The following is a 12,178-nucleotide window of genomic DNA, read 5'->3' as shown; positions in this document are numbered from 1 at the left end:
TATAAATTATAAAACTGTTTAATAAGTACCAAAAAATATGATCAAAACAGTACAACATAACAGTCTGATCTTACATTACATCATGTTCCTTGGCATTGTAACAGTAAGTAAGTAAGTAAGTAAGGGTCAATTGTATGGAATGACATTGAGAATTGCACTTAAAGAACAAACAGTACTCAGTACAGTACAGTAAACCAACCAGTGTTACAATTTGAAACATGATCTGTTGAACATGTGTCTTTGTCTCACAGTAAGTTGTCTAAGTTGTGAGAAAAGCAGTACTTACAGGTTTTTCAGCTCTCTGTAGTTAACAAGATCAATTTCTGTTATATTCTCCAGGGTTGCTTGGTTTTCGATGTAACTGGTTGAGAGAGAGAGAGAGAGAGAGAGAGAAAAAAAAAAAAAAAAAAAAAAAAAAAAAAAAAAAAAAAAAAAAAAAAAAAAAAAAAAAAAAAAAAAAAAAAAAGAGAGAGAGAGATTTATTATCATTTGCGTTTTTTATTATATTCCATTACTAGGAACAATAAAATACTGATTTGCCATTTTTAAAAGGCAATTTTGTATCCAGACAACATAAGGTCCTCCATGTTGTACACAACGTAAACCAGATAAATGCCTTTTGACAATGACAGCCCACACTGCAGATCAATTCAGCGCTCGACGCAAGGACAGCCAGCTGAGATGTTTGAATAGATGGGACCTTTCCCAAGGATCTCGCAGGAGCAAACTGCTGATGTTACCGGAGGACCAAGTGGGCCACGGCTGTTTACAACCACCGTGACAGACATATGACAGAAACCGCAAGTTTGACTTCCTCATAATGGAAACATGCTATTTAACTTTGGCAAAACATCCGTGTAGCCTGTTCAGCAGCCATAGCTGAAAAACGGTGATTGCGACCTGGGTACAGACACCGTGAGGTTGCAATGTTTTTAGCGGTTGTTGCCATCATTTTAAGCCAAGAAACGGCGGCTGTCAGTCGGCTTAGAGAGGACCGCGTGGTTGCTGTGTTTTTAGCGGTTGTTGCTGTAATTTTAATCCAAGAAAGGGTGGGTGTCAGTCGGGTAGAGAGCTCTGCAAGAGCACAGGCTTTTATGACTGTCAACATAGCCAGCATCTAGCTACTCCGCTGTGCTGTGGAGGAGGGTCTGGCTAGTCCACACAGCATTTCAGGATGGGAGAAAAACGTGCATTGGTTTGTTGGCATTTCTTTAAAGGGGTGATAGAATGCAAACCCGATTTTACCCTGTCATAGTTGAATAACGAAAGTTTGGTGGGTAAATAGGACATACATATAAGCTCAAAATCCCATTGACACCCCTTTACTATGAAAATCTCATATTTTGAAACTGCCGCTGAAAACGGGCGAATCTCAACAAAGCTAGTTGCTTACGTAAGCATCTCAAAACCTGAACCTTTGTCACGCCCATGGGTGTATTAAGAGAACGGTCACGCCCCAACATTTACATAGGCTACACAACTGACCTTAGATCAGTTAGTCTTCTGAATCTAGGTCGGGCAGATCTCTGCTATTCCATTACAAAATTCACTTCTGAAACTTTTTTATGCGAGAAATCAACAATGTAAAGCTCAAATATGGGCCGCTTTACGAAAATGGATGGCTAATTGCAAATTTTGAGGTCAGCGGCCGGTGCTGCCTGGGTTGTTACATCGCCGCCCTGCCTGTCCTCCGTCACAGACCCCGGCTATGTGGATATGTGTGTTGAGTTATTTAAACAAACAATCGGGGAAATAAACGCCTCTTGTCCACGAGTCTCATTGATAGAGCCGCGGTGAGCTGGAGTCCATCAATGAGAGCTAGCTTGCCTCCTCCTAACTCTGACATTCACAAAAATGCATTCAATTCAAGTGTTAGCTAAGCTTTGTAAGACCTTGGGGAACCTGTAATATACATGCCGTGACGAAATTCAAACTGTAAATATTCTATAGTTATGCCAAAAGTGTAGCTAGCTAGATGCGATATTTCCCCATTGTATTGAATGGGACATATAGCTAGTTAGCTAGCTGCTCCTCCTAGCAAGACCCTGAGTTCATAAAAATACCTTAAATTCAAATCTGACACAACGTTGGCTTTGTAAGACCTTGGGTTAGCTGTGATATAAGTGCCGTGACGAAATTCAAACTGTAAATATATAATAGTTATGCCGGCAGCCAGCCGCGGAGCCCCGTAGTGCAATAATCCACAAAGGGTGACTTTGCGCTGGGTATGAAGCCCAGCAGGCTGCCGCTTTCTCGTCAGACTGTGTGGAGCCCCTAAAGTCCGACACGTCTTACCAAATTTGCAATTAGCCATACATTTTCGTAAAACGACCCATATTTGAGCTTTATATAGTTGATTTCTCGCATAAAAAAGCCTCAGAAGTGAATTTTGTAACGAAACATTGCAGTGTCTGGAATATGAGATTCTGTTGCGTCTCTAATGTGTGTGTATGGCAATTCACTCAACCAATCAGCGCGCAGCTCATCTAAATATTCATGAACATACCATATTTGGAAGAAAAGCTCTTGTTACAAATAGGGCCAAAACACAGGGATGCATAAGGGCCAATAAAATATCAACCAGGCCATTTTCAGCCCAACCAATGTTACATACCCCATTAGGAAACCATAAGGAACAGTGTGAAATACCCTCTATAATCATTCTATCACCCCTTTAAACCAATCACAATGGTCTTGGGCGGCTCGAAGCGTCGGACAGAGCAATGGTGCCTCTACAAAAAAGCCTCGGGAGGGAACTTGTTTTGGTGGAACGTGTATACGTTCAAAGTTGTTTTAGTCGAGCAACAGAAAACTCAGATTGGACAGATAGTCTAGTTAGCTGTCTGGATTTACCCTGCAGAGATCTGAGGAGCAGTTAACCATAGTCCTCATAAATCCACCGGAGTTTAAAATGCAGCCGAGATGAGGGACATCCGAGTGATTTTTCCGGCGGCACCTGAACAATCACGGAAATTAAACTTCGTAGCTATAGACTAGCATTTAGCTAACATTGACATTGTGGGAAATTGGGTTCAGCGTTCTCAGCCTGGCAACCCCCGTGAACTACGAGTATGGGGAGGAGGGGCTGTGGGAGACGACTCTTTCCAATATTTTGAATTTGGACTGCAGTAACCATTTTAAATGCTAGCTCTCAGTATTACACATTGCACCTTTAAACCACACATACACAATCCTGATGAAGCAGACTAGCTGAGTTTTTTTTTTTTATAAAAAAGAACTGTTTATTGCTTGCTTAAACAGAAAATCTTTAAAGAAAATCTTTCATTACTATAAAATTCTGTGTAACCAGAAATGGCAGCATACAGTATCTGAAGAAACAGTTGATGCTTTTACCAGAAAACAGGACCCATTAAAAACCATTACAAGTTCTGTATAGACCTGATGACCCACTAGAAGCTAGTCTGCTGTCTTCAGCCCCTGCTGTGGTGTCTCAAAAGCATTCTTTCACCATATTTAAACCAAAAACTTGGTTTTAAATATTTTTGTCTTATTCACGATTTAAAATCTTACTTTCCTCTTATTTTCCTCTCAAATGTAGGGAATGTAGTGAAAATGGCATGGTACTGTAGAACAGGGACAGCTGTCATACAGTATATACCAATCAATGGAATATAGATTTGTTTCCATGTCTAGTGCATATGTTGAAAAATACCTGCAGTAATTTCCAGTTAATGATAGCCACTTTCAGCATGTGGCATTGTTTCAACCTCCCAGTTCTCTGTTTGTCAGCTGCAACACACAAACTGTTTTATTCATTTCTGATTGACCCACACAGCAATAATGTGATTACAGGGCAGGTGGGCCCAGGATCACCCATCGCCCTTACTTATTGGATTGAGCCAAGTGGGTTGTATATCATCCATTGTTCCCGGGTGGAGTCATTGACTGGCAATTCACAAAATTGAATTTATAACTCAGCATATGATGAATTTTGGCCCCGGTTTCACAGTTAATGGCCCCTTGTTTGTTCTGCATATCTGCTGTATTCCCTTGCACAGCCAATACGGCGAAGTGTGTTGTTTGCTGGCATGTAGAGCACCGCGGTTAACAAAAGCCAGATTATAGGCCCGCTCACTTATTGATTGAACGGTTCAGAGAGAATGCCAAGCCTCACCCTGAGCTCTACTACAAAACATGTCTAGCTGCAGATAGAAGAAAATACCTCTGTGATAAGACTAAGAAAGAGAGGGGGAAAAGGAAAAAAAAGAGAGAGAAAAGAGAGAGGGGCGGGGAAAGACGAGGAGAGGTATAGGTGAATAGAGGCAGTAAATGGACTTGCTCCACTGAAATAGCATTTCTGAAACATATTTCCTTTTTTAACAAGTTCTAATTGCTCACATATGGGGACAGGAACAAAGAGAGAACAGCGTGGTGGTGCAGAGAGTGACATTTAGTTTTCCATGTTGGAGCTGATGGTGGGTTGCATAATAATACAGGAGCCATGTTTAAATCACAGGTGCTCACTTTCTTCTTCCTTTTTCATACAAAGTTTTAAAAAGTCAATGTTAAATGACAGTCATCTGCTGCTGTAGCTTAGTGAGAAGTCTCAGTTCATCTGAGCAATTACTTGGATGAGTTTTATTCAAACACTCTTTCCATAAATATGTGACAATCAAAAGTGTGGCATGTAGCTTATGGTTGTAAAGAACTAACTAACTAGCCTTCAAACCATGAACATCATCATCCGTCCTTATAACTTTATCTTTTGAGCACCAGTTGAACCAAAGTGAAAATAATTTGGGTCAGAACAACCTCAGTGGTACACACAGGTCAGCAGACCTTTCATCAGAAATGGAATTTAAATTTGAGCTTTGAAAATTGAAAAATACTTTCTCCAGCCACATCAGATAACTAATACATAATATTAGTTAACCTTTAGAAGATGGTACGTATGTATCCTGTCCTTTAGTAAAGTTAGAAGTCACAGTTTATGGAACTGTGCTTTGATAACAACTTTGTTTGTCATTAAACGTTGATCAGTGATCATTTAGATATGAATATTTAATGTTTTTGAAAAAAAAGTACGATTTTAAATCAAGTTTTCAGGGGTATAGTTAAAGTACATTTTGTTGAGAATAAAAAAACGCACCACAACGAACATCAGAAAGAAGATTCAAACTGAAGTCAGTTTATTCAACTACACCTAATCAAAAAAGTATATTTCCAAACATTCAGTACACATTTTCCATCTCAATGGACACCAATAGTGTTATGTCCTTAAGAGTAGAGTCAGATTGACGCTTTTATAACATAAGAGAATTCAAATGACTTTGGTGAGGTTTTCCACAATAATCAAAGAGCTAATAGTGCTGAGATCCTTTAAAGACCCTGAGGCCACACTTTGATGAATATGATGGATAATAGGACATCAGTTCCCGTCACTCTGTGCCAGTTATTGTCAGTAGGAATCCACAATTGATGTTCATGCCATGCTAATGCATCTGCAGTATATTATCTTTACGTCAAGCAGTGGATGGATTTGGCTAACGCAAAGAACAAACTCTCTCTATTCCAACAGAGCAGAATCTGACTGTATCAAATAAGGATAAATAAATAAAGCCTTGCAGACAATTTGCAACCAGTTGCAAATTGTTCCATTAAATCCAAAACTCTGCCATTGAGACACTCCATACTAATCCAACACCAACCCATAGTAATAACATGAAAAAACAGAAGAAAAAAAAACAATTTGGCAAACCACCAACATCAAGGCATCTGATAAACTCATGCTGATTTAGAGGCACATGCAGAGCAGGTGGAACATCATACTCACATCTCCGTCACATTCTCGCTCTCTTGCGGTGCCAGTGCCGGGATGCTGGTGATACCATTGGGCTCCAGGCACTGCAGCATGGCGAAGGAGCACCGGCAAGCCGCTGGGCAGCCTCCCAAGGTGGGCGCCGGTGCCAGGGTGAGCAGGGCGAGCACCAGGGGCAGAGGAAGTGCCAGGGCCCGGGGTGCCACAGCCATGCTCAAAAGAGAATATTCTCAGCACCAGCAGAGATGTTGCTGTTGTTGTTGGAAGCTGTAGTTAAAGTTGGTGTCTGTGTGCTTCACCTAATAGTCAGCGATGAGGAGCTTTCACACACAGTGTGAACACGCCCACAGTGGCTGTTGTCGTGGCTCTCTGACAGGGTTGAGATCCCAGCTGGTCAGGGTCTGGTGCTGAGCCACAGCTGTACTGAGCAGCAGGAGGAGCAGGCAGGCAGGCAGGCAGGCAAGGGGCCTCTAGGGACATGGTGGTAGTGGGCTGCAGCCTCTCTCTTTCTCCCTCTCTCTTCCTCTCCTCCACGATGAAGGGAGGGGCAAGACAACAGGGGCCAGAGTCACCAGACACCTCTGAAAGAGAGAGGGGGAAGAGGGAGGGCTTGGGGTGAAGGGTGTGTGTAGATGATGGTGATCAGAGGAGGGGATGGGTGAGAGGTCTGCTGTCCTGCCAGCAGCTCGAGGTGCAAGCAGAGCCAAGAAGTCAGGGCGCTTGGGTGCCAGGATGCATGCAGCAGCGCTCTCACAGTCACACTACTGTAGCAACATCCTGCCGAATAGATGGATGGATCTCTCTGTTCTTGGAAAATTGATTGTTGGAAGGTGCGTGATTGTTGAGACTTAGGAGGTCTGTGATGAATGTAATGGCTGTGGGAAAGTGAGGAGACATGCTATCTGCAATAAGCTGTTTTTAAACAGTGTGAACTCCCAGCAGGATTTAATAATAGGAAATGAAAGCAAAGGACTATAGGTCTTGAGTTTATTGCGTTTCATCACCGGAACATATAGTGTTGTAAGCCTTGCAAAGCTTACGCACATTATGCATTTGGCTCAATTTGATCCTAAAAGCTCAATAGGCAATGCACTTTCACTTATTTCAATGGGTATATTCAACAGATAGATAGATAGATAGATAGATAGATAGATAGATAGATAGATAGATAGATAGATAGATAGATAGATAGATAGATAGATAGATAGATAGATACTTTATTCATCCTGAGGGAAAATGTAGGCATCCAGTAGCTTAGACAAACATAACACAACAAACACATATGCACACATATATCTCACACAGATAAAAATCACTCACAGAAATTTAAATAGTTAACTATTTGTGATTACAAAGGTCTGGTATGGACTGGCCATGTGATGCAATGACCATGATAAGGTGCTATGGTAGAGTGTGTGAAATGGTGGTAGTGCAAAAGTGAACAGTGCAGGGATTGAACAGTGCAAGAGGTTATTATTAAATATTAACAGAACAATATATAACAGGGAATAAGTTATAAGATGTAGATGTTATGACCACAGTCCAGATTGTCTGGGAGGGCTAATATAGCCTATAAGACAGTCAGGTGTACAGCAGACAAAGTGATATAATGGTAGGGGATGAGAGAGACAGGCTCATGCTGAAAAGTTCATTTCTCCCCTCCCCCTTTGTGTGATATTGAAGAGTTGGATGGCCCTGGGGACAAAGGACTATGGAACTTTAGCATTATCTCTTGCCTCACACGACTGGACAAACACAGCGTGGAATTTGGAACGACCTGATGTGAAGTTACCCAACCAGACCTCTGTAGTATGCTCCTCGCCTTTGCTTAAGGCTAGCCGCTCGAGTCTACTTCAACCGCTAACACACCCAAATCTTTGACTAAACCGTTGGTGAATAAATTGCATTGTGGGTAATACAAACACCAGGTTCTGACAAGAAAGAAGAATGTGAATAATAAAAAAGACAATGTCTCAGGTTTTGCTCCATCAGTTTGTACACTTTTTATTAAAAGTGTCCCTCATGAGTCCGACAATGTTATAAAAGTTTGATGCTAAGTTGGTGGAGTTCTCCTTTAAAGTCACAATAAAAGGGAAGTATGAGTAATGAAACATATTTCCAAGTGAAACTGAATTTGAGATGACAAATTGGCAACACAGTTGAAGAGTCAAGGTTCACTCAGTTAAAAGTTCTTTGTAAGACTTTTTTTCTCATCTCTGTAAGAGGGAGAGATGACAAATTGGCAACACAGTTGCAGAGTCAAGGTTCACTCAGTTTAAAAGTTATCTGTAAGACTTTTTTTCTCATCTCTGTAAGAGGCAGAGATGTCACCGATGTCAATATCTGGTAGACCCGCAATGGGCCGCAAGGTCAATTGACAAATGGAGACAGTCAAAAACTAGGTAGGCTAGTTTTTGGTTGTCAACAGTCCCTGAAAAATTAATAAAACTCTCTATACAGTAGAGGTTAAGAGTTGACTCGGAAACAAATGGCCTCCTGACCTTGTAAAAGTGTGTGTAATGAATGTATAGGGAAATGAAAGGTGGTGGAAAGTACAGAGGAGGTGAAGTGGACACAGATGGCTGAGAAAATGGGAAGTAGCTTGACCCAATTATGAGGCTTGATTTAGTAAATCAGCAAAAACAATTGATGAGCTGAGAGATCCTAGGGTTATGGTCCATAACCCCAGGACATCTCTTATTTGTGATTTCATTTTAAACATATATTACTGATTCACTGTTGAAAGCGTCTGCATAACTAAATAAATTACACTATCTGCAGTTAAAGTGAGTGCTTCTTTGTATTATTTATAGATAGTTAGCTTTCTTGTTAGACTCAAATTCCACTGAGGACATTTCCCAAGCATCAAAAGAATACTTGCAGCAGCAACTATAACCGCTACAATTGAGGAGGGAGCTGTCATTTTTGTATCTTCAAGTCAGGCCACTAAGGGTGCTGGTGAGAAGGTACTTTTGTGGGGAAGGCTTTAGAAATAAAATAAAACTCCTCCGCACATGATTATAAACTTATTAGAAAATAGGCAGGTTAATCTTATCCACTCTAATACGAGGGCTGGTCTGGACTCTTCTACTGGAGGGCCATGGTAACAAAATATCAATTGAAACAATATTTCCGAACCTCCTTCCACATTCTAGAACTCTGAGTTTATAAGGCAAGGTAAACCGTGCGAGCAGGTGAACTTTACATAGCATCACTGACAGTGCCTCTAATCCCGTAACTGCTAACATTAACTTGCTGTCCGTCACACATATATGTTCTTTACATGAGCGGAGCCGGTTTCTACCCATGGGACAAATACTGTGCCCCACCCCCATTCCTCTTAGTCACTCTGCACATGAGTAAGGTCATAGTGTCCCAACCACAATTGCTGACCATAAGCTGGATAGCCATTTTTGCTGCCGTCGTCAGAATTATCTGGTGGCTTAATTACTCTTCCTTTTACGCCCCTTTTTCTTGGTCTTAGCTCAGCAAATTGTGTGGAGGGACAGGGCGTTTGTTTGCAGGAAAAGTGTTTGAGAGCTCAGGGAGACCAGTTAAAAGATGAAAAACTCAATGGGAAGCATTTGCTCAGAGGTGTAATTACAACATAACCACGCAAAACAAACATTCAAATGAGATGTTAGAAGCTTGCAAAATACATTATGATAAAAAACAATACGCTTATGTTATTACAAGAGCTCCTTTTAATGGTCCAACTTTATCCGTCAGTTTACTGAACATATTGTGCTTACGGATTGGTTTCATATCAAATTTACAAGTCTGGACACATTTGTGCATGAGTCTCTCCCATGAGTTATCTCCAGATGAGAGTTGCACTCTTGTAATATATGTTTAATGTGGAGACATTTCACACACCCTCAGTACATCTTGTAAAATGTAAATACCTGCTAAAATATTTTGCTTAAGTTATTTGCTGTATTCTGTATATATATTTACAAATTGCTCTGTGAGTGTGAATGTTTATTTCTCCTGATAAGCAGGTGGCCCCTTGCATAGCCTCTGACATCAGTGTATGAATGTAATAGGTGAATGGGTGAATGCTGGCTTGGCTTTAATTGCTGTTTACCATTTGTTATTTTCCTCCAGTTTTCCCTACAGTGAAGTTGCCTGCCTTCCATCCACCTCAGAGATTAAAGATAACATGTTTGACTTACTCAAATCAATTCATATTCATTTTCTAGAAAAAACTGCCAACAAGAAGTCCTGATAAAACAATAACCAATCAAGTAATTTGCATGTACCGACCACACACATCCTCAATCAGTTTCCTCCAGAGGTACTTGTTAACTTTATAAAGTTGACAACTAGAAGAAAATTGAAATAAGCCTGCTCGAAACAATAGATGAATAGGAGACATGATGTGAAGAGTTTTATTTATTCAGTAAGATATCCGCCAGCTGATTCTTACATGATGATAAATACAAAAACACTAAAATCTTCACACTATGGCTGATATTTTTCCAACCTTTAATGTTTTAGTTATACAACATTTGAGTGGAAAAAGACTACTGTATGTGGCATGATTGCATTCTGTCTTTTGTCTCCTGATTTCCAAGAGATGCAGCCTATTTAAACGTGACTGCCAGTCATTTCCTTCTCGTTACGTCAATCTGCACAATTAATTTACAGACAATCTGATTTCCTACGAGCCGTATGACAATTTTCAACCTCAAATCATTTGGTAGTATATAGTGGACATTTGACAGATAATAATGGCCTCATTTCTCTCTGGCTATTTAATTAGATTACTGTTTTTATGCATTATGGTGATTGATGGTCATAGAAGGGGTTAATTGCGACACTTGGCTTTTGAGTCAATCTCCCGCTGTCACGTCAAAGACAAATACACTGGTTAGGACTCGACCCACAGGGAACAGACCTTCGCTGATGCATCCTGTGTTATAGACTTGACCATGTTACCAGCCATATCTCCAACATGTGTCCCTAACATCCTCTCTGTATCTCTCTCACACACACAAACATGCATGTACACAGTGCATGAAAACAATCCATACACTGATGAAAGGATAAGGCAACAAATCCCATGAAAAGAAAGCCTGTCGTGTCTTATTCCTCAGTGCCATAGAGCTCCATTTGTTGTCCAAAAACTATTAAAAACACATCAATAAGCCAAACTGTTGAACAGGGTGACATGTTCTTTCTGTCCCTTATCATGAATATGGGCGCTGTAGCTCTTTAGTCCATCCTACACATACTGTCCTGCTGCTGTAAATACTAACTAGACAACAAATGTGTATTAATCCCTGGCTGAAAATAGTCCCCAACAACTGTGTGATCTCCTTCTGTCTGAGTGATGTTTGCTAAAATCTACAGTGTCCACCGGTTTTAGAAAATGATTTTGCCTTATTAGCCATGCTAGCAGTGTAGCCTGTCATTTCCTCTTGCACCACCAGCAAGTTGACTTTTTTTTTTAGCAAAATATCTCTATAACTACTTGATGTATTGCAATTCAATTAGAATGAGATAGAAACCCATAGCAAAGAGGATAAATCAAAGTAACTGGTGACCCCCTGACCTTTCCTCTAGCGCCACATGCAGGTCAAGGTTTTCATTTACCCTGTGAAATATCTTGGCATCTACTCAATGAATTAGCCAACACATTCTCACTCCCGTCGCGTAAAATACGGACGCCTGGTCAGGTGCCTTTGGCGTTGTTATTGACGCTAAAAGTCTCCTTTGGCATCAGATCTAAATGTGCTTTATCTAAACTCGCTGGGTCTGGACTATTGGCGCCACTTTTGCACAGTTAGGTTTAGGAAAAGATCGTAGGCGGGCCTATAAAAGGAACGTTTTCCGTGACACACAGGACAAAAACGGGACAGTTGGGTTTAGGAAAAGAACGGGGCAACAACGGGACAGTTGGGTTTAGGAAATGAAGAACGGGACAGTTGGGTTTAGGAAAGGTGACATGTTGGACAAGAAGACCCATCCACCACCCCAACCATCCTTTTCAGGCTTTCATACTACTCGCTGCTGTTGACGCTCTTAATACTACGTAATCTTCAAGCGCCGCGGAGCTGCTGCTGGGCCTGGTGCTTTCTATACATACGCTGCATGGTGCTTTTTGCGTCTGTATCTGATGCTGAGAGCCACTGACCAAGCGTCCGTATTTGGGAGTTAGGAGTGAGAACGGGTTGAATTAGCAATTTTGACTGTGATGAGCCTCTGACTTTTCCTCTAGTGCCACCATGAGGCTGACTTTTGTAGTTTTAAAGTGCTCATATTATGCTCATTTTCAGGTTCATAATTGTATTTAGAGGTTGTACCAGAATGGGTTTACATACATTTTTAAAAAACACCGCATTTTTGTTGTACTGCACATTGCTGCAGCTCCTCTTTTGTGTTGAGCTCTCTGTT

General features: G+C 40.9%; 1 protein-coding gene across 1 annotated transcript in view; it reads right to left on the bottom strand.

Annotated features, from left to right (window-relative positions):
* ntrk1 (neurotrophic tyrosine kinase, receptor, type 1) overlaps positions 1 to 6,280 on the bottom strand; it is a 31,611-nt gene extending 25,331 nt beyond the window's left edge. The window contains exons 1-2 of the mRNA XM_039805688.1: positions 5,795 to 6,280; positions 287 to 361 (exon numbers count right to left, since the gene is read on the bottom strand). Coding sequence (XP_039661622.1) covers positions 287 to 361; positions 5,795 to 5,991 — 272 coding nt within the window. The 5' untranslated portion in view covers positions 5,992 to 6,280. The remainder of the gene's footprint in view (positions 1 to 286; positions 362 to 5,794) is intronic.
* Positions 6,281 to 12,178: the final 5,898 nt, after the last annotated feature.

This window comes from Perca fluviatilis, chromosome 7, assembly GCF_010015445.1.
Source record: "Perca fluviatilis chromosome 7, GENO_Pfluv_1.0, whole genome shotgun sequence".
Taxonomy (NCBI): domain Eukaryota; kingdom Metazoa; phylum Chordata; class Actinopteri; order Perciformes; family Percidae; genus Perca; species Perca fluviatilis.
The sequence above is the reverse complement of the archived record's forward strand: the minus strand, read 5'-3'. Positions and strand labels throughout refer to the sequence as shown.